General features: G+C 47.7%; 1 protein-coding gene across 1 annotated transcript in view; it reads left to right on the top strand.

The window, feature by feature from the left end:
• Positions 1 to 22,964, top strand: part of SLC9A4 (solute carrier family 9 member A4) — a 68,804-nt gene that overhangs the window by 1,928 nt on the left and 43,912 nt on the right. The window contains exon 2 of the mRNA XM_036262459.1: positions 2,743 to 3,206. Coding sequence (XP_036118352.1) covers positions 2,743 to 3,206 — 464 coding nt within the window. The remainder of the gene's footprint in view (positions 1 to 2,742; positions 3,207 to 22,964) is intronic.

The following is a 22,964-nucleotide window of genomic DNA, read 5'->3' as shown; positions in this document are numbered from 1 at the left end:
AAGGGAGAGGGAGAGAGAGATAGAAACATTGAAGAGAGAGAACATCTATTGGCCGCCTTCTGCATGCCCCCCCCCCCTTGAGGATTTGGCCCACAACCTGGGCATGTGCCCTGACTTGGAATCAAACCAGCGACCTCTTGGTGCAGGGTCGATGCTCAACCACTGAGCCACAGAGGTCAGGCTGCAAATAAGGACTTTTTAATTAAAAAGAGGCTTATGTTCTATGTTAGTAAACATCTCAGTGCAGAAGGTTGTTCCTGAATCACTGGGCAGAATAGAATGGAGGACTGCTGTCTCTCTCTTACACGGAGGACTTTGTTATTCGTGGCCCTTTACGTTTCAGTCACTGAAATGAAAATGTCTCCTATTGAGCAAAGCCATGTCTCTCAGGAAAGGGGAGGCTGGCTGTGCGGCCCCCGGCGCAGGAAGCTTCGGGGTGCAGGCCCTGCGTGCGGCAAAAGCCACTGCCCAGCTGTGCAGGTGCCTGGCTGTGCAGGTGTGTGGTTGTGCAGGTGCCTGGCTGTGCAGGTGTGCGGTTGTGCAGGTGCCTGGCTGTGCAGGTGCCTGGCTATGCAGGTGTGCGGTTGTGCAGGTGCCTGGCTGTGCAGGTGCCTGGCTGTGCAGGTGGCTTGGCCGAGGTGGGCGCTGCAGCATCCCTCCAGGACACTGCGTTCTGGGAAGCAGGGCTGCACAGGGGAGGCACGGGGCCTGATCAAATGACACTGTGGGCTCTTCCACCTCTTTTACATTTTAAAGATTTAATGTGGTTGAAATAAGTACTACAAGATGAAGAAGAAGGAGGGAGAGAGGAGGAAAGAGGAGGAGCGAGTTCTCATTCACAAACAGAGAGAGCAGGCCTTTAGAAGGTTACTGTAAACTGGTTTTGAAGCCGGCGGGCTGGATATGTGGCCTGGGATAATATTTTTTGGTACTAATAACATGCCATTGTGTTAACCAGCCTGCTATAGTGGAGGGAAAAGTTCAGAGCTATGGTCAGGGAAACCCACGTGCTCTCTGGACAGTGGACCCTAAAAAATTCCTTAGGAGACGGGAGAAAACCTACTCTCCTGAAACTTGAATTCAAGGCCCTCATTATTTGGCTCAAAATCACCTTCTAACTCTGTCCAGTGCTCTCCCCAGTTCGGAATTTGCTCCAGCCAGGTGGATCTCCCCAGTGAATGTCGAACATATGCGGCTGGGCCGTTCCTGTCTCTATATTTTCCTCTTGATGTTCTCCCGGACTAAAATGTCTTCCATTCTGTTGTCTAATTATGCAAGTGCTGATGATTTTCCAACAACCTGTTCAACCTTTACTTCCCATGCAAAATATTTTCTCATGAACACTTAACCTGTTCACTCATTCATTTATACACATATACATTCTTCTGGCAAATAGACTGGCTGTCATGTAGTAGACCTCTTGCCAAGCACTTTGGGAGATATAAAGATGTCTATCATTCTGCCTGAGTTTATGAAATCTACAGTTTATCAAGGGACATAAGTCATGCAGCAAAAATGGTAGAAAGGGATCATTGTTGTTAGACAAGTAGAGACAAAATGTTATAATAATTTAGAGGAAATATATTGGGTTTTTTTGGAAGAGATCAGGAAAAACTTAACCTCAAAGATTGAACAGGACCAAAAAGTTTGAACAAAACTCAATCCAAGCAGCCACAAAAGTGTGTGAAGACAGGAAAGGGGGCCTGCAGGGTGCAAAGGTGTGTGGATGCTGTGACGTGGCTGTATGAAGAGAGAACAGAGGTGGGGTGCTGCCTGGAGAGAGCCCCAGGGGAACCCGCTGTGCCCTGATCATGTGTCCTACTTGCTGGTGTTCAGTATGCATTTCATTGTATACGTATACATTTTGTTTTGTCTTCTAGTTTGTTAATGTCTTGTTTCTAAAATCCCATCAGCAATGGTAATTACAGAAAACATGTTTGGTCCTCCACCAGTACTTTCCAGTGGGTTGGTTAGCAGAGATGCTTAGCAAGTGTCCTCAGCTTAGAGTCCACGAGATGCACTGTGTTCCCCCACAGTCATGGGTGGGGAAGGGGACATCACATGCGCATGGCGTGGGAAAGTCACCTGGCAGCAGGACACGCAGTGAGCGGGGTCTGGGATGAGAAGATCAGGGGGACTGTGCAGTAGCTGGCAGGAGAAATGGGAAGCCCTAAGTACGGTGGCTGCGGAACTGGGGAGAGGAGGGTACAGTTCAGGGGAGCTGATGAGAGACGTTACTGTGAAGCTGGGAGCCGATTGAATAAAGGGACAAAGGTGGTGGAGGGGGTTCATGAGAATGCGACTTGATTTCCCTAAGTGACTGGATGGAGAGCAATGTCACTGACTAAATAGGGGACTCAATAAAGGACTTGCAATTCCTGCCGGCTCATTCGGCCGAGAGGGAGGGGAGGGGAGGTTCAGGCGATGGCGAAGGGCTGCATGAGCTTCAGGGTGGCTCTCCATGAGAGCAGGCAGTCCACCTCTTCTCCCCTGCTCCCAGTGCCTGGACCCCGCTGGCTGGGAACATGGGCTCTGCCACCTGCGCTGGGGCTGGCATGCGAAGTACTTGTCCCGTGTGGGCCCCACAGCACTTCCAGCTTCTGCCACCTGGGTGCTGAGGCCCAGGGCAGCCAGGTGCCAAGGTGCGCCTGCGCAGCGGCGGGAGAAGTCCGCGCATGCGCCCCCTGGCGCCGCAGGGCGGTTCCTGGCAAACAGCTGACGCGGCTCCTCTGCTCTCCCCAGGCTTCCACCTGACCCGCAGGCTGCCCCGCCTCGTGCCGGAAAGCTGCCTCCTCATCCTTGTCGGGGCGCTGGTGGGCGCCATCATTTACGGCACTGACCACAAGTCGCCCCCAGTCATGGATTCGAGCATTTACTTCTTGTACCTCCTTCCACCCATCGTCCTGGAAGGCGGCTACTTCATGCCCACCCGGCCCTTCTTCGAGAACATCGGCTCCATCCTGTGGTGGGCAGGCGTGGGGGCCCTGGTCAACGCCTTTGGCATCGGCCTCTCCCTCTACCTCGTCTGCCAGATCCGGGCCTTCGGCCTCGGCGACGTCAACCTGCTCCAGAGCCTGCTGTTCGGCAGCCTGATCTCCGCCGTGGACCCGGTGGCCGTGCTGGCCGTGTTCGAGCAGGCGCGCGTGAACGAGCCGCTGTGCATGATGATCTTCGGGGAGGCGCTGCTCAACGACGGCATCAGTGTGGTGCGGAGCCGGGGGCGTCCGGGGGGGCGGGGCGTCCGGGGGGGGGTGGGGCGGGGCCCGCGGGCGGGCAGGAGGCGGGCGGCTCCTGGGAGAGCTGAGCGGCCGAGTCCCAGCAGGACAGAGGTGGGCTTCGGGCAGGGCGGTGCGGCCCAGTTAGGAGACTTTCCTCAGGGTGACCGCCCACCCACACCGCCTGCCACCCAGCGCCCAGTGAGCCGCTCCGAAGAGCAGGAGGGAGAGCAACTCGTTCTGCAGCAAATTCCGTTTATCACTTCAGACAGGCTGTTGCTAAAGGCGCTTCTGGGTTTGACACAGGGACGAGCAGTGACTTCTGTGCTTATTTCTCTCATCCACGGGACCCCAACCTCATTCCCTTTGTATGCGGATTCAATTTTTATCATGATGCCTTAGATTTGCAGTTAAACAAAAGCTCGGGCGAGGGAGAGGGATGACAGGATTTGTAGAAAGGTGGGCCATGTATCAGTACCGATGGCGTGACTCGTGCAGAATGAGAAGGAGGGGGTTCGGCTCAGGAGTCCTCCTGGAGAGAAGCTGAGAAGGTCTTAAAGGCTGAGTCACACCACGCCGAGGCCGGGAAGATGTCGTGGCGGGGGCTGGGATATTCTGGACGAGCTGTCCCCTTGCAGTTTCACTACATTACCACGAACCTTCACCAGTTTTCATCTGAGATGTCTAGCTATACTCTGATACACTTTTCTTATTTTAAAATGTATATCACATCATCTAAGTACAACTAGAACGCATTTTCAGTGTAAAAGACTCGCACCATACAAAATCATATAGCAAAAGACCACGGAAACCTCCACGGCCTCTCCCCTCACCCTCTGAGAGGGAGACAGGCCCATGCACACACAGCTGTAAATTATCTTACATAAACTGGGTGAGTTCGCATCGTACGTATTACTTAGAAGTAATAAGTCTCAGAATTCTTTCTAAGTCTTTTCAACTTATGCATTGCATTTTATAATTTAAGTGCAACTATAATTTATTTAATAATTTCCCAATAGACAAGTATTCAGGCTGCTGCCAACTTTTTGCTTTAAACGACAATGCCACAGTGAGTATTCGTTCCTGCCAGTTCTAGGAAGTGAAATCTCCAGGTTAGAAAGTAGGTTCAGGTAAACCTTGTGCTGCTGTTCTAATCACCACTTTTTTTTTTTCTTTTTTTTTTTTTATCCTCACTTGAGGATATTTTTCCATTTTTTGTACAGATAGAGTGGGAGGGAGAGAGAGGAAGGGAGAGGGAGAGAGAGAGAAACATCGACGTGAAGGGACACATCGAGTGGCTGCCACCCGCACGACCAACCAGGGCCGGGGACAAACTGCAACCGAAGTACGTGCCCTTAGCGGGAACCGAACCGGGTCTCTCCGGACCGCAGGCCGACGCTCTAACTGCTGAGCCAAACTGGCCAGGGCTAATCACCACTTCTTCACCCAGTGTAGAGGGAAGGGCCCCCCGCTCCAGGGCAGGGGTGACACATGACATGGAAGGATGAGACCATGACAGTTTACTAGCCAAGCCTGAGGGAAGACACGGCATTCCACGCAGGCCACGTGGGGAGGTGCCCAGGAGCAGAGTGAGCGCAGGGCAGAGGGCAGGCTGTGCAGTGTTGAGGGGGTGGGGCCTCCTGGTTCCCACCGGATGATGGGGTTGGCTTGTTTGAATCGTCCACTGGTGGGCAGGGGCCTGAAACCCACTGCTCAGGGACAAGCAGGAACTGTGCTGGTTCCTCAATACGGAAAGTTCTCAGCTAGGGGACCTCATCCATGGGGTCAGCCTTGAGGGGAGGATGTGCAGTCAGCCTACCCACAACCCTCCCATTTTAGCACATGTCAGGGTAGAAAGTAACATTGGACCTTGATTTTAGTTCTTGCACACGGCTGCAAATACTTCTCAGGGCGTCTCCTTGGGCTTACATTTCTGCAAATACTTCTCAGGGCGTCTCCTTGGGCTTACATTTCTGCAAATACTTCTCAGGGCGTCTCCTTGGGCTTACATTTCTGCAAATACTTCTCAGGGCGTCTCCTTGGGCTTACATTTCTGCAAATACTTCTCAGGGCATCTCCTTGGGCTTACGTTTCCACAGTGCATTGAGTGCATATTTCCTGGTATCGGATCAGCAAGGGACATTGGTTTCTTATCTAATGGGCAAAAAAGAATGACTATATTTGTTTTAATTCACATGGTGATATCAAGTATCTTTTCAATGATTGTGGATCATTAATGTTTCTTATGCTGTAGATTGGAAGTCTGTATCCTGCTGGAGTTGCCAGACTTAAAAACAACAGAGGACAATGTTATAAAAACCACAGATAATCTTTTATAAGTATGTCCCAGCTATTGTAGGTGAATACTGAGTCTTGTCAATTTTTCTTAGGGACCACTTGTTTTTATTTTTAATTGATTTGTAGGAACTCATTAAATTATCCACATTCTAAACTTCTAGATATTGCATAAACATCACGTATTTTCTCCCTTTCTTCCATTTTTTAAAGATTATGGTATGTATGATCTTATACTAGTTTTAGTTTTTTATCAAGTCAAACCCAGCTCCAGCATGTTTCTATAGCCTCTGGGTCTGGTATTTTGCTTTTGGAGGTTGTGCCAAATACAGGCAGCCATGCTGTTTTCCACCCCCTACAATTAATCACTTAGTGCCTCTCGCACATAATGTCTACCATGGGGACATTAAGGCAGTGCAGAGGGAGGGAAGCCCTTGAAAAGTGGGCGGAGACATCGGCAGACTCAGCGAGTGAGGGAGGTCTGTGCCCGAAGTCGAAGGCAGTATTTATTTCTAAGAATCTCCAGCCAGTGAGCCAGAGGCGCAGGTCATCGGGCCTGCACCCACTTTCCCTCTGCGGGCGTCACAGAAAGCACCACGTCAGGGAGTTGCCAGGGGAGCCTGGGCTTCAGACCGTCTACGAGGCAGACATTTAGTCTGTGTGGCCCCAATGCCAGGTGCCTCAGAAGCACCCTGGTGGGCTTGGAGACTCCTCAGGTGTTCCAGCCCAGCTCAGACCTGCTGACCCGGACTCCCCAGGAGGGGAGCTGCGAATCCGGGTTTCTAAAGGCACTTCAGATGACTGCTGACGTTTTGGTACTACTGCTGCTGTTTTGTTTGTTTGCCTGTAAGTTGAGAGCAGTCGGTGTATCTAGATGTAAAATGAAGATACCTGTAGTGCAAAGACTGTACACCTCTCTTCAGACTGGGCTAAGTTAGTCTCTGAGGTCCCTTTGCCCCTCATTCTTTCATGAGTTACTTTCACATTTTCAATGGAGTAAGTGTTTGTGGCTGGGATTTTCCGTGAGCCAAGATGTGTTCATTTCATAGTTAATCTCCCAAACATAATCTTTCTTCACGTATGTCTGAGTTCTTCCGGGCACTTGTTACTGACCCCAGCACTGGCGACAACACCGAGGGCGCTGGTCTGTGACATCAGCAGCCCCTCCTGGCAGCCGTTGCGAAGTGATTTCTCACCTTCCCTGCAGCCTGGAAGCAGTCCGAAGGGCCTTGCTGAACGCGAGCCCTCAGGGTTTCACAGCTCGCTCTGTCCTGGGCACGGTGGCGGAGCACTGGGCAGAAAGGCCTGGGTCAGCGACCGCGGAAGGGCCCTGTGCTGCGCTCAGCCCGCCGCTGAGCCCGCCGCTGACCCCGCCTGCACTCCGTGTGGCTCCTCATGGACTGCCAGTCGCAGTGGCCTTCTGGTTGGGTTTTTTCTTTTTTCTAGCAACATTCGTTTGACTTTCCCAAAGTTTAATTGCTTCCACTTGGACATTTTTTTTAAATGATAATTTCAAAATAAAATTATAATTATCAAGTGACCAAAGTATCTGCTCTGACTTCGGGGGCGGGGCTGCCGTGCGCCGGCTGCGGGAGGGGGGGTGCCCACACGTCACTCTGGAGTCCTCTGTGGTCACCCACAGCACTGAGAGTATTAAGTGTGTGCTGGGCACTCCGCCTTCCTGGCGAAACCCGAGACCCAGGCCCGATTTAGAAAGCAGTTTGAAAGCAGCTGGTATTTACTGCTGTCCAGTTGTGTTTTGAGCTAAGGCCCTGACCTCACCCTTTCATTGAGGAAGGAGCCCCACAAGGCAGCTGTGCTTCAGCAGAAAGTCTGAGTCATCTGAACAGTGACCTGCGATTTTTGGGTACACAGGACGGCTCTGCAGAGCGGTGCTGAGAGTCGGCGATCACGGACAAGAGGGGACCAGAAGGGTCATCGTGTTGGTACATCAGACTCCCCAGGGCTCTTGTCCCACTCACTTCTCCCTCTTGCTCAGTATTTAAGTTATGATTCTCATCATCAGAACACACTCTATGGTGGCAGAGGGAGCAGAGACAAAGTCCAAATGGCTGTGAAACCACTGGCGTCTCCAGCTGGGTCTCACGGCGGGAGGAACCGCGGACGGCTGAGCCCTGGCCCTGCTGGAGGCCCCTTTGCATTTATTATTGTATGAAATTTTTGTCTTTTACTACCACATTGCACAAATGGAGAAAATAAGGCAAAGCAAGTTAAAATAAACCCAAGGAGGACATCCTTCCTAGCCAATGACCTCTGGTCTGTCTGTTCCAATCTGTTCCTCTTTATTCCTGCCTTCTGAGTTTCAGCTCCTGTTGCTGAGAGGGAGGGCAGAGCAGCGAGGCCCGGCTGGGAGGGGGGCTGGGCCCGTGTCCTCTCTCCGTCAGAGCTGAGGGCTCGGCCCCGTCCCCTCAGCCGGCCCAGGGAAGATTCTGCCTCTGCGCCTCGTTTCTGGGACATCAAAACACTGATATTGTGTAGCTCGTAGTCACTGCAAAAGCCACATTAAGCTCTAGAACAGCAAGACTGAGGGCCCTGCATGTGGCGAGCGCTCCATGCAAGCTGGTTGTTATCTTTATATCACACCAGCTCATCGTCACAGCATCGTGGTTGGCTTTCTCTTAATAGGCAGTTGCTGTTAAATATGAAACTGCGTCATTTATTGTGGGAAGATTGTTCTCCTATTGTTTCTTGGTTTTTCTGGATCAATTTGCTGAATAAGCCACAAGGCAATGCCAGTAAGGTTTTGTAACCCCCACCCATCCCAATCTGGCCCCTCCCAGGATGAGCCAGGGCTGTGGCCTGAACCTGGCCTCCTGGCTGCAGACTCTGCTCCTAACTGCCACTCCGCACTGTCCCCTCTTCCTCTCCTCTCCTGCTTTCCTGGCCTGTCTTCTCTGCTCCCTAGTGATGCATCGCGTGGCCTCTTGCTGCTGAGGCAGGCCACCTCGCGCAGAGGGGTGAATGAGAGGCATGGAGGGGCACCTGAAGGTTCAGAGCACAGACCTCGGGCCATCACTTCGATGGCACTATGTCCTTTCCTATGTGAGCCTCCTGATAACCCAGTGTGCTCGAAGCTGTCACCCTCACTTCGTGAAGAGACAGTGTGCAGAGGCTGGGAGCAGAGGCCCTGGCCCAGCACCGGGCTCACCTCTGCACTGGGCCTTCGGCCCCTGGGACCTCATAGAGGCCTTACCAGCTCTCTGTGTGTGCTTAGGTTTCTCGCTGCTGTTTTTATTATACAGACAGAGACTGTCGGAGAATTGTTCGTGTACTGACTATAACATTCTGTGTAGCTCAGCTCCAAGGCACACGGAGGAGCTCCTCCGCCGCTTTCCCGCATCGACAGCAGCCTTTTCCTGGAGGACCCTGTGCATCACCTGCCCTCTCTGACGTGTTTCGCTGCTGCCATTGGAGCCCACATTTTCCTGTCCCATGTGCTAGAATTGCTTTGCCCCTTCTCTTCCCATCCTTCCCTCCCTTTATCAGCCGAGTTGCTGCCGAGCCCGATTCCTGGCAGCTCCGCGGTACCCAGGCCAGCACGCAGTGAGGAGTCGCTGTGATGAAGCCACACGAAGGATGAGCGAACAAATGAGACAGAGCCCTGGGACGCGCAGGGGCTGTGTGTGCCTGGGCTGCCTGCAGCGCAGGGCGTCTCCTGTGCCACAGCCCTGCGTCCCCAGCTCTCACGAGTGACACGCCGTGGAATCTGGATTTGTCAGAGAAGCTGTGAGCAAACGGGGTGTTTTCCTTCTGAGCCAGTGCCACCCCCCAACTCCAAAGTGTTCCTGAGCCTGAATGCTAGGGGTGCATGAGAGTGGGGCAGGCATGGGGGCAGAGGAGACAGGTGTGCTTCCTCCCCACCTGTCCACACTGATGCTGTCCTGGGCACTGGGGCCGTGAGGATGAGCCGTGTGTGGGCCTGCACATAGGTGGTCACTGAATGATGGAGGGACAGCCATGACCCCTGCTAGCTGTGAGGATGAGGTGGCAGGTTCGAACCAAGGTGGGGACATAGGGAGCAGCTTGCCAAGAAAGCTGGCTTTGATCTGAGAAAGATAAAATATGTTCATTCAGGGGAGGATTTTCCTTCAAAAATTCTCTGCCATTTATTTTTTCCTGCTTCCAAGTGGTCCTAGCTCCCATCACCTCCCATTCAAGCGGCAGGGAGGTGCGGCCACAGGCACAGACAGGGCGGCCGCAGGCCTCAGTTGAAGTTCTCGCTCCCCTACTGGCACGCTGTGTGCCTTCAGGGCAGTTACTTAACTCCTCTGGGCCTCGGGTTCCTTTGGTGGAATGGAGATTCGGTTGTGTGAGGGTTGAAGTGAGTGTTCACATATGAAACACTTAGGTGGCACCCAGCATCGAGTGAGCACGGAGTGAGTGTGGTGTCCGTCCGTCCCCTCCACTGTCCACTGTGGGAGCCCTGTGCTCCGAGCCCCCAGTCCTCAGTGCAGCTGCTGCACCACTGTGTGTCGGCACTTCACAGCCTCAGCTGTTTCTGGGGAAGAGCTGTGGACACACCTGGACAGACTCTTGAAGGGACAGTGGCAGGCAACTTGGTCTTGTCCTCTCTTTATTCTATTTCCTTTCATTTTAGCCAGGCCCCTGGGACAGAGACGAGGAGCTCTGGATATCTCTGTAAGCCAGTGTCTTCTCACAAGAACGGGGAGTCAGTGTGTAAGGGTGGCTCGGACGCACAAGCCGTGTGATCTCCAGCAAGTGGCTCGGCCTTTGTGCCTCCCTTTCTGGTGTATAAAACAGGAATGGCCGATCTAACCTCAGAGGGTGGTTTGGAGGAGGATGTGAAATAGGATAAGACTCAGAGACGCCTGGCACAGAGTAGGTTGCCCTCTGCATATCAAGAGGAAGTTCGACAGAAGAAGGCAATCTGGTTGGTGACTGTCTGCAAAGAAACGGGAACACACAGGGCCAGGTGCCAGGGGATGAACTTCAGCCCGCAAGGGCCCAGCGAGTGCCCCCCGCTGTGAGACATCCCCCAGGCTCCTCTGACTTACTGTGTGGGGCGGGCAGGTATCTGGTGCCCACCAGACATTTTCCTTCAGACATGTACTCAGCAAGCTTCTGAAGGTTTTTCGGTGAGCTTCTCCACAACCCACACACACAACTGCCATTCATAGTGACATGGTGCCGCTCTATGGGTGTGTGGGGGCAGGGGTGTGTGACTGTGTGTGTGTGACCATGCGAGTGTGTGTGTGAGCGTGTGAGTGTGTGCGTGAGCGTGTGTGAGAATGTGTGTGAATGAGTGTGAGTGTGTGTGAGAGTGTGTGTGTGAGTGTGTGTGAGAGTGTGTGTGTGAGTGTGTGCGTGAGTGTGTGTGTGTGTCTGATACAGTGCACATATAGCTCGGGCTGCTGCTGGACCAGGCGGGGCAGGTGGGAGGAGCTGGGAGAAGAGAGGGCCAGAGGGCAGTCCAGTGTTGTCAGGTTCCCACGAACAAGGGTGTGGCGCGATGGAGGCCCACGGGCCTGGAGGAGCAGCTCCGAACCCTAGTCTTCCCCGCAGGGTGACACCTCTGCCCTGCATGGCTGGGGCCTACGCTGCAGACTCCCCGACCAGCAGCCCTGCAGGTGTTCCTTAGGTGCGTGCTGACCGTTCAGAGGCAGGCTGAGACAGCGAGGGTCAGCCGTTATTTCATTGCAACCCCTCTGGTTTGATCCATAAACACTTGTTTGGTTTATATTTTTCTGGTTGAAGAAACAGAAGGATTGAAGTTTGAATTAAATCCATTTGCAACCAGCCTACACGGTGAGCCAGCAGTGATGGTGAGAACTGAGCCCGGCTGCAAATGCAGCAAAAGGGCAAAGCCTTGCTGGGTATGGAGTTGTCCCTCTTCAGGAAGTAGGGGCAAGCAGCTATGGAAATGTATTTGGAAAAAAAATAAAGGAACATTTAAGGAGAAAAGCCAACTGACTATCTTAACTCTTTAGGGAATAATCAAAATGAAGAAGTACAGCAGGTGGCCACGCACTGCCCGCCAACTGTGCCAAGTGCCTGGCCCTTGGGGAGCCACACCTCGGAACACTTGACTTACCTCTTTTCATTTGTAAATTCTTCCTCCCCTACCATCACGGAGGAACCTGCTCTTCTGTGTTTCCTTACAGCCCTTTCAAGCCATAGAGATGTCCTAGGAGACTACACCATACACGAATAGGAGTCACTGGCGTGGGGGAAGCCCCTAGAACTGAAGGGGGGCAAGGGATTCCTAGCGCGGAGGTTTGCAACATCTCCCCTCTGCCAGCAAGTACGCGCACGTTCTTGGGGGTGTGGTGGGGTGTGGGGCCTTGCTAGCGAAAATGTACGCTCAGATCATGTGACAAGTCCCATAGGCTGGCTGTTCCGAAGAGCTGGCAGAGGAGTTTCTCTGGCTTCCTCAGTGACGGCCAACGAGCAGCAGCCCGCAGACCTGCTGTACTGGCCCGCCCCGGAACGCCACACCGGGTCATGGGGCAGACAGGCTGCTCACTCTGGCTCAGGCTGCGGTTGTCTGTGTCACTCCTCACCCCCAGGGTCCGCCTTGGTCACTAGTGAGAATCACACTGACGGCTTGGGAGGACACAAGAGATCTCGAAACCCAGCTCTCTCATATTAAAGAGAAAGTTCAGTCCAGTTTCATTGAGCCTGAGCCCAAATTATTTATTTATTCATTCTTCATTTATTCATTCATAACCAATATTACTGAGCAGCTACTTTTTACAGAAACCGCTCTTTCCACTGTGCCAGAGTGACCGTCTCAGAAAAAGCCAGTCACCAAGCTGGGCTTCAGTGAACTTGAGTGTCCTGGTCACAGCGGACTTATACTTTTATAGTTAAAAAAGTGTTGATGTTTGTTAAACGCCCTCTTCTGTTTGTAGGTGTACTGACACCAGTGGTGAGAGACAGTTCTATGGGCATTCCTCCAGGCTGGTGTGGGGCAAAGACTCAGGCTAGGAGGTTGGGCAGTTCCTTGGGGGGAATCATGGGTGAGGAACAGGTATTGGTGGTGGGTAGGCGATTGGTGTTAGGCTTGTTTTGAGCTGCTGAATTTGAGGCCTACAGACTTGTAGTATTGAAACACTTTTCAGTAGTTATAGGAGTAGGCGTTGGAGCCTGGGGAAGGTGGACTAGAGAGGCCCGCTGGGCGTCACTGACGAGTAGGTGGTAACTACGGCTCTGAGACCGAGCAATCCTCCGTCCTACCATTCTTCACGCTCAGAAGAATTCGCCAGCTTTTTATATTGAAAATGAGTTGCTTGTTTTTTTAATCGTCATGTGAGGACTTGTTTTTATTGATTTGAGAGAGAGAAGAAGGGGCGGGGGAGACAGACATCAATGTGAGAGAGAAACATGGATCAGTTCCTCCCCATGTACCCTAAGTCAATAAAATCTGACCACTGACATTTCCCTCATCTTTATGAAATTTTCTGACATCTGCTCAGTTCATCTTCCTGGCCTCTGTTCTCTGAGGTTCTGATGAACAAATGTTCAGGATAGGAACCTTAGGAGAGTCGGTAAACCCACGTGTGATCAGTCTCCTCTCCTAGCTTGCAGATAGCGTTCCCTTTCTTTAGAGTGGGGTACCAGCTCCCCTTCTCTGCATTTTTCATCATTTTGCAGGGCCTGATGGGTAATTGCTCATTTATTAGGTGATTTTCTTCATCAGTCAGAGCAAGGTGTTGTCAAGGAACTGCTCTCTGACCGTGCTTAATGTTCCAGTGCCTCTTCATACAAAATATAAAAATTAACTGGATTCATTATTTAATTTTCCATGTAAGATTGAAGAATACAGCTTGTTATGATGTTCTCTGTGTTTTTACTGTATCTGACATACAGTAAAGATCATTTTTACTGTACTCTGTTGTGACTCTGAACTTCCAATGCTTTTTACATGTATGTAGAGTTAGTAATTAGTTAGGCTTCTTTTTCCTTAGGAACTGAGTTTATGGCAAACTGAAGTAATGAGGATTAATTAAGACACAAGGCGACCATGAAGCCATAAATTCTTTGTTAGTCGCTAGGCCTTCCGTGTACAATACCACAGTCTCCGTGGTTGTGTCATCGGTGAAGTGCTCTCTGCATTCCCATCTGTTACTGCTGGAAGCAGAATTATTGTGATGTCACACGAAAAGGAATTTTCTGAGACTTGCATGGGAGAATGAGTGATATTTATTGGCATGGAATTAAACCCCTGGGTTTTCAAGGTCCCCCTCCCTCCATCCCACCATGGGAAAAGCCCGGCCGTCTCCAGCAGGGCTAGAATTGAGGCCACTGCCCAGAGTCTCTGCTCTACATTAAAGCACAGTCCTGTCCAGCATCTGGCCAGCTTAGCTTGTGTCCCAGCTGCAGTCCATTGCGTGTGGGGTCCACATGGCCGGGGGCCATGCTACTGCTTAAGGCCATATATGATGGACTCGCACACAGGCAAGTGCAGGTTATGGAGCAAGTGAGAAGCAGGAGCTTAAGAGGAACAAGGAAGCCTTGGCCGGTTTGGCTCAGCGGTTAGAGCGTCGGTCTGCGGTCCAGAGAGACCCGGGTTCGGTTCCCGCTAAGGGCACGTACCTCGGTTGCAGTTTGTCCCCGGCCCTGGATGGGTTGTGCGGGTGGCAGCCACTCGATATGTCCCTTTCACGTCAATGTTTCTCTCTCTCTCCTTCCCACTCTATCTGAACAAAAAATGGAAAAAATGTCCTCAGGTGAGGATTAAAAAAAAAGAGGAACAAGGAAGAGAGAGAATTTTGGCCTGGAGATTTTAACTAGAAGCTTAACCAATTCAGCCTTCAGAATGTCTGGCATTCACAGTGGTTCCATTCACTAGCCAATAATCTTTTTCCTCGGTCAGACTGACAGGCAAGCACCTTCCCTACGGCACCTCAACTTCCCCATGCATGTGTTCATCTCCCTCTTTGTTGTACTTCTTCCCCCAGTGATTTGCAGGGAATAGACAGATGGTTCTCTGGGGAGTGTAAAGTTGCAGCTTCCTGGTGAAGCTGCCAGGATGACCATGCTTATAATGTCTGGCCTTCCATTTGCTCTGTTCCTATCATTAGTATTAACCAGATCGTTATGACAGCAACAATCTCCCCTTAGGGAACTCGAGCCTTTTGTAATCTTACAAACGGTAAATAGGTAAAGGTCTTCATTTTCTGGAACTGCTTTGTGCTGTCAGAGGGATATAGTTGTGCTTATGCCAAGGCTCAGAGGTTCTCTCTATCTGATAAAGGAAGAAAGGAGCATAAATGAAAGAAAGAGGGATTTTGCAAAGTCCAGGTCAGTCTTGTGTCCCTGGGAAGTGGGATTTGTGATGTCCAAAAGATGCCACAATGGACAAGCTGGCATTATTGTTGTATTCTAGAGGTGACCGATTTGACAAGAAAGCTAAAAAGCACAATTCAAAAGTGAGGAAAATTATAGTATCTACAGGTCTGGTGAGGGGTAAAAACCCATGTGATATAGGGCAGGACTGACTTTACAGTGCCCAGATTAGGTTGGAGGAGGGGCTTCTCTGGAGGAAGGTGTATCACACCTGCTTGAAGCCTTCTGTTTACCATACTTAATTCAAACTTGGCTAAGGGAACTATTCTAATATTTTCCTAGTGAAGAACTCCCAGCTTTTTCTGTCTGAACCATTTGGACAGAAAAGGGAAAGCAGTTTCAAGTGCAGCTGATAAACTGTCCCGTACTTGACCCATTCAGTCATTTAGTCCAAACCGCTGAGTCCCACTTCAGGAGATGGTGACACAGTTGGGCTTCTAAAGTGAGGCTTATACTGTGTGAACAAAAAATCAGGTAAATAAGGTTATAGGCATACACCCTATGAAAACATAAGGAAGAACACAAAACACAAAGGTTAATGAACACAGCAAATTATAAGCCAGTCTCTGAGTCGGCACGGCATCCAGCTGCAAGACTTTGGCTGGAATGAAATTAAGCAGTGACAGTCTGATCAATTCTTTTTGTCTGAAGTGTGACCATATTTGATGTCATCAGGTGCTGAGGTCTGTATGGTATATACAGGCATAGCCTTCAAAACAAAAATTTAAAGACAGTTAACTACACTCGAGTCCAATATCAACAATTGTACATTGTGATTTTCATTGAAACACAATTTTCTCCCTAAGATTAAACTCAAGTTTTTATAAAAGAGACTGTATTAAGTCTTATTTTGGGTTCATTATTTGTATGAACACAACAAGAATAACAATTAATCAAACTGATCACACAGACTCTTCAAATTTGATTTCAAAGACTCTTTAGATTAAGCTTTATTCAGCTACTCAGGGCAAAGAAGCCAAGCTATAGTTGTGTCAGGCTTTGCCTGCAATACCTGTAGGTTTGGGTCCTGAGGTTTCCAAATATCTTGAGATTCTTTTCTTGCCATCTTTTAGGAAAGCAACCTTTGTTCCTTACCAGGAAAGATTGCCATCTACGTGACAGAGCAAAGTAGCAGGTCATTTCTGCAGTGGGCTTTAATCAGCCTCAAAGTCAATCTCAATTCCGTAAGGCTTTCTGGTGACATCCAGAGTCCAGGCATGTCTCTCTTAGACACAGCATTCTAGTCAACATCTTGGTTACTAAGACCATAAGTGATGGCTGGTCATATTGAATTTATGCAAACAAATGTGTTGCCATGATTCAGTCATTAAGAATTGACAAATTCTGGAGGGATCTGGTAGGAAGAAAACTTGTCCCTTTAGCCAAATGAAAAAAACCCAAGTTTAACTGTATTAGATAGCTTAAAGTAAGCAATGAGCATTACCTAGATTGTCAAACACATTTTATACCCTTTAGAAATAAAGGCTTCTTGATTGGCAAACACATTTATACTTTAAGAGACATATTTCCATGAATATAGGTGCCATGCAGCAAAATCCATTTATTTAGAAAATTACAGGTGATCTAAGTTAAACTGATTTGCTCAGATAGCTCAGATAAGAGTTCTTGGTAAAGAGGTATTAGCACTTTAAAGGTAGACAACCCTTTCTTTGACAAACCCAGAGTTAGTTTTTCACCAGTTGGCAAGTAGACATCCTAAAAGTCTCAAGTCACTGTGAATGGAGATTGCATTACCTATTGTCTTCAGGGAGAAAAGTTTAAAGACATTTCATCCTCTTGGAAGAGAGAGATCTTGGTAGCTAAGGGAGAATGAGTGTCCACAGTGCACCCTAGCCCCTGCCAGAGATCAAAACCCAAAGGCCTGCGACATGTTAGCCGGCCATGGTAGCTCATGGCCCATCCTGGTGGCTAAGGGACTGCATTCACAGCCCAAAGTCTCTTTCCATGCCAAGGACAGAGAATCTTCCCAAAGTGGAAGTGGTGATACAATTTTGTTCAGGTGTAGACTTTTGCCAACCCTACTAGTTAGGTTTACTTAACAACACATGAGAGATTCTGATGGCCATTATGGCCTCTGGCTTTGTTAGAGGTTTCCACCCTTCATTGCTTTGGGTAGAATAAGTCTGGCCTTTAAAACTGGGCTAGTACAATTAAATTAAAAACCAACAAGAAGAGATAAAAAATGACATATCAGAAATGAAAAACACATTGGAAGGTTTAAAAAGCAGAGTAGGGGAAGCTGAGGACCGGATCAGTGAATTAGAAGACAGGGTAGAAAAAATCAACCAATCAGAAAAACAAAAGGAAAAAACGATTAAAAAACAGGAAGACAGCTTAAGAGAACTATGGGACAACTGGAAACGTAATAATATTCGCATCATAGGAGTCCCCGAAGAAGAAGAAAATGAGCAAGGGATAGAGAATATATTCAAAAAAATAGTGAGAGAAAACTTCCCTAATTTGGTGAAGGAAGAAGGCATTCAAGTTCAAGAAGCACAGAGAGTCCCAAGTAAGAAGAACCCAAACAGGCCCACACCAAGACACATAGTAATTAAACTGCCACAAATTAAAGACAAAGAGAGAATCCTAAAAGCAGCAAGAGATAAGCAACAGGTTTCCTACAAAGGGAACCCCATAAGGCTCTCAGCTGACTTCTCACAAGAAACACTACAGGCCAGAAGAGAATGGCATGAAGTAATCAAAGTCATGAAAAACAAGAATCTGAATCCAAGACTACTCTACCCAGCAAGGCTATCATTCAAAATAGAAGATCAAATAAAGAGCTTCCCAGACAAAAAAAAGGCTAAGGGAGTACATTAGCACCAAACCAGCACTGCAAGAAATGTTAAAAGGACTGCTGTAATTAGCAGTAGAAATGGGAAGAAAAATAGAACCACACTAAACAAAAATGGCAATAAATAAGTACATATCAATAATCACCTTTAACGTAAATGGATTGAATGCTCCCATAAAGAGACACAGAGTAGCTGATTGGATAAGAAAGCATGACTCATCTATATGTTGTTTACAAGAGACCCACCTCTCAACAAAAGACTCACATAGGTTGAAAGTGAAGGGATGGAAAAAAATTTTCCAAGCAAATGGAAAGCAAAAAAAAGCTGGGGTAGCAATTCTCATATCTGATAAAATAGATTTCAAAATGAAGACCATAACTAGAGACAAAGACGGCCACTACATAATATTGAAAGGATCTATCCAACAGGAAGATACAACCTTGATAAACATATATGCACCCAATATAGGAGCACCAAAATATATTAAAAATCTTCTGGAGGACTTCCAAGGAGAAATCAACAATAATACAATCATAGCAGGGGACTTCAACACCCCGTTGACAGCACTGGATAGATCCTCTAGGCAAAAAATTAGCAAGGAAACAGAGACTCTAAATGAAGCACTAGACCAAATGGATTTAATAGATATCTACAGAGAATGACACCCGAAAACTACAGAATACACATTCTTCTCAAGTGCACATGGGACATTCTCAAAGATAGACCACATGATAGGACACAAACTAAATCTCTACAAGTTCAAGAAGGTTGAAATCATATCAAGCATCTTCTCAGATCACAATGGCAGGAAACTAGAAATCAATTGCAACAAGAACATGCAAAGACATTTCAACACATGGAGGCTAAATAGCATGTTATTAAACAATGAATGGGTCACCGAGGAGATCAAGGAAGAAATGAAAAACTTCCTGGAAACCAATGAAAATGAACACACAACAACACAAAATCTATGGGATGCAGCGAAAGCAGTTCTGAGAGGGAAGTTCATAGCACTACAGGCTTACCTCAAAAAACAAGAAAAATTTCTAATTGACTGTGTAACCTCACAACTTAAAGAATTAGAAAGCAAACAAAAAGAAAACCCCAGAGCAAGTAGAAGGAAGGAAATAGTAAAGATCAGAGCAGAAATAAATGACATAGAGACCAAAAAAAACAATTCAAAGGATCAATGAAACAAAGAGCTGGTTTTTCGAAAAGATAAACAAGATTGATGGGCCCTTAGCTAGACTCGCCAAGAAACAAAGAGAGAGAACCCAAATACACAAAATCAGAAATGAAAGAGGAGAAGTAACAACCAACACCACGGAAATACAAAAGATCATTAACAACTACTATGAACAACTATATGGCAACAAATTCGACAATCTAAGCGAAATGGACAAATTTCTAGAAACACACAGTCTCCCAAAACTATTCCCAGAAGAGATAGAAAACTTGAACAGACCAATAACAACTAAGGAAATTGAAGAGGTAATCAAGACTCTCCCAGCAAACAAAAGCCCAGGCCCAGATGGCTTCACGGGGGAGTTTTACCGAACATTCAAAAAAGAACTAACACCCATTCTCCTCAAACTATTTCAAAAAATTCAAGAAGAAGGAAGACTTCCAAACACGTTCTATGAGGCCAGCATAATTCTAATTCCAAAACCAGAAAAAGACACTATGAAGAAAGAAAACTACAGGCCAATATCCCTGATGAACATAGACGCCAAAATCCTGAACAAAATATTAGCAAAGCGGATCCAGAAATACATCAAAAAAATTATTCACCATGACCAAGTGGGATTCATTCCAGGGATGCAAGGCTGGTACAATATTCGCAAATCAATAAACGTGATACACCACATAAACAAAATGAAGAATAAAAACCACATGATCATATCAATAGATGCTGAAAAAGCATTCGACAAAATCCAGCATCCATTTCTGATAAAAAGCTAAGCAATGTAGGAATAGAGGGATCATATCTCAATATAATAAAGGCCATATATGAAAGACCTACAGCCAACATCATACTCAATGGACAGAAACTAAAAACATTTCCATTAAGAACAGGAACAAGACAGGGATGTCCACTTTCACCACTCTTATTTAACATTGTACTGGAAGTCTTAGCCACAGCAATCAGACATGAAGAAAAAATAAAAGGGATCCAAATTGGAAAGGAGGAAGTGAAACTGTCATTATTTGCAGATGACATGATATTATACATAGAAAACCCTGAAAACTCCATCAAAAATCTGCTAGACTTAATAAATGAATTTGGTAAAGTAGCAGGATACAAAATTAACGTCAAGAAATCGACGGCATTCTTGTACATCAATGATGAACTCACAGAAAGAGAAACTGAAAAAACAATCCCATTTACCATCGCACCAAAAAAATTACGATACCTAGGAATAAACTTAACCAAAGAATTAAAGGACCTATTTGCAGAAAACTACAGGTCATTGAAAAAAGAAATAGAGGAAGATATAAAAAAGTGGAAGCACATACCCTGTTCATGGATTGGAAGAATTAACATCATTAAAATGTCCATACTACCCAAAGCAATCTATAGATTCAGTGCAATCCCCGTCAAAATACCAACGACATATTTCATAGAACTAGAACAAATACTTCAAAAGTTCATATGGAACCAAAAAAGACCCCGAATAGCCACAGCAATCTTGAAAAAGAAGAACAAAGTAGGTGGGATCACAATACCAGATATCAGGTTATACTACAAAGTGACTGTAACCAAAACAGCCTCGTACTGGCACAAGAACAGGCATATAGACCAGTGGAACAGAACTGAAAACCCAGAAATGGACCCAAGGCAATACGCTCAATTAATATTTGACAAAGGTGGCAAGAGCATACAGTGGAGTAAAGACAGCCTCTTTAATAAATGGTGTTGGGAAAATTGGACAGCTACATGCAAAAAAATGAAACTAGACCATCAACTTACACCATACACAAAAATAAACTCAAAATGGATAAAAGACTTAAATGTGACCCGTGAATCCATAAAAATTCTAGAAGAAAATGTAGGCAACAAAATTTCGGACATCATACGGAGCAGAATTTTCACTGATACATCACCTAAGGCAACAGAAATAAAGGAGAAAATGAACACATGGGACTACATCAAACTAAAAAGCTTCTGCACAGCAAAAGAAACAATCATCAAAATGGAAAGGCAACCCACTGTGTGGGAGAACATCATTGCCAATGATGTATCAGATAAGGGGTTAATTTCCAATATATATAGAGTGCTCATACAACTCCACAAAAGGAAGACAAAGAACCCAATTAAAAAATGGGCAGAGGAGCTGAATAGACACCTCTCCAAACAGGACATATAAATGGCCAAGAGACATATGAAGAAATGCTCAACATCACTAATCATCAGAGAGATGCAAATTAAAACAACAATGAGGTATCACCTCACACCTGTCAGAATGGCCGCCATCAACAAATCATCAAACAACAAGTGTTGGCGAGGGTGTGGAGAAAAGGGGACTCTAGTACACTGCTGGTGGGAATGCAGACTGGTGCAGCCGCTATGGAAAACAATATGGTGCTACCTCAAAAAATTAAAAATTGAACTTCCATTTGACCCAGTGATCCCACTGCTGGGAATATACCCTAAGAAGCCTGAAACACCAATCAGGAAGAATATATGTACCCCCATGTTCATAGCAGCACTATTTACAATAGCTAAGATCTGGAAACAGCCCAAGTGTCCACCAGTAGACGAATGGATAAAAAAGCTGTGGTACATATACACAATGGAGTACTATGCAGCTGTAAGAAAGAAAGATCTCTTATCCTTTGAGACGACATGGAGGGACCTGGAAAGTATTATCCTAAGTGAAAGAAGCCAAGCTGAAAAAGACAAATACCACATGATCTCACTTATAAACGGAATATAATGAACATAGCAGTCTGAGGAATACAGTAGACCCAGACACATGGAAGTAGGGCACAGACTGACATCCCTCAGAAGAGGGGATGGGAGGTGGTGGGGTGGGAAGAGATAAACCACAGAACTTATATGCATGTATGCATGACCAATGGACATGGACAACTAAGCCGGGGACAGGGTGGAGGGGGTGGGGGGTGGGGGGTGCCAATGGGGTAAAAAGGTAAAATATCTGTAACAAAAAAATAAATAAAAATTCATTAAAACAAAAAAACTGGGCTAGTAATCTGTTGCTTTGCCTCTTATATTTCAAGCAGTCTTGGTTTTTTAAGAGTAAGATTAAGCAGTCTCTCTTGGGAGCAGAGAGTGCATCCCTGTTAACCTGTCAAGACAGAGATTTAATAGTTTTTTCTAGAAGAATTAACAAATATTTAGTCTTTTGCACACCAGTTTCATTTCTCTGAGCACCTATAAATTTCAAACTTTTCTCTATTAGTTATACCTGTAAGGGAAACATTAGTGAAGACTGTGAGTATGACACAGGCAAGCAATTATGTTTGCAGGACAAGCTGGAACTGACCAGGGCTGCCTGGCTGTGGTGGCCCTGCTGCCCTGGTGAGCACCAGTTGCCGGGGAAACTCACTGGGGGAACAGAGGGTGGGACTTTGGGTGCTGTGCAGCCTGCTGTTCTCAGCAATGGGTTGCCAGGTGTGGTGCCCTGGTCTGTGCATCTGCGCAGTGTGGCTTCAGCTGGTGGCTTTCTCTGCCCCCTCGCCCCCACCCTCTTGGGGCCCTGGGCCCACAAAATCCAAGTGGCACTCTAAGCCCGCAAGGCTGGGAGTGCACTCGGGGCTGCTAGAAAAGGGGAAATTCCCAAGATGCATCTCCCAGTGGCAGGCTGACGCTGCAGGGGCTGAGATGCAGGGATGAGGCTGTGAGATGCATGTAGCAAACCGCTGGGCTTGAGCCATACGACACCCCTGAGGTTAGCAGCATGCCTATGCAGGCTGCTGCTCCCGGGATGCCCAAACAAGCTGCCCGGATGGAGGCGAGAGGAGCGGAAGGGGAGTGGCTGGGACCCACAGCTGAAACAGGCCCCACCTCTGTGTGCAGTGGCTGCAAATGGGTTTCACACACCAGATACAGAACCCACAAAATTGGTACCAGGAGTGCATGCCCTTTCTTCTCGCCTCGCAGGGGCCCCAAGCCCTGCCTGGTTTGTCAATGGCGCCGAGGGAGTGCGGGCCCTGGCCCCACTGCTTGCCCGGGCTGAGGCCCTGGCCAGGTTGTCTAGATGCCCCACACCCGCGGATCTGGTCTTAGGCCTGGGTCTGTAGAGGCAGTGATGGAGGTGATGGGGGGCAGAGTAAAGAGAGTGGA

The sequence above is a fragment of the Molossus molossus genome, unplaced genomic scaffold (genome assembly GCF_014108415.1).
Source record: "Molossus molossus isolate mMolMol1 unplaced genomic scaffold, mMolMol1.p scaffold_m16_p_15, whole genome shotgun sequence".
In the NCBI taxonomy this organism is placed as follows: Eukaryota; Metazoa; Chordata; class Mammalia; order Chiroptera; family Molossidae; genus Molossus; species Molossus molossus.
The sequence above is the reverse complement of the archived record's forward strand: the minus strand, read 5'-3'. Positions and strand labels throughout refer to the sequence as shown.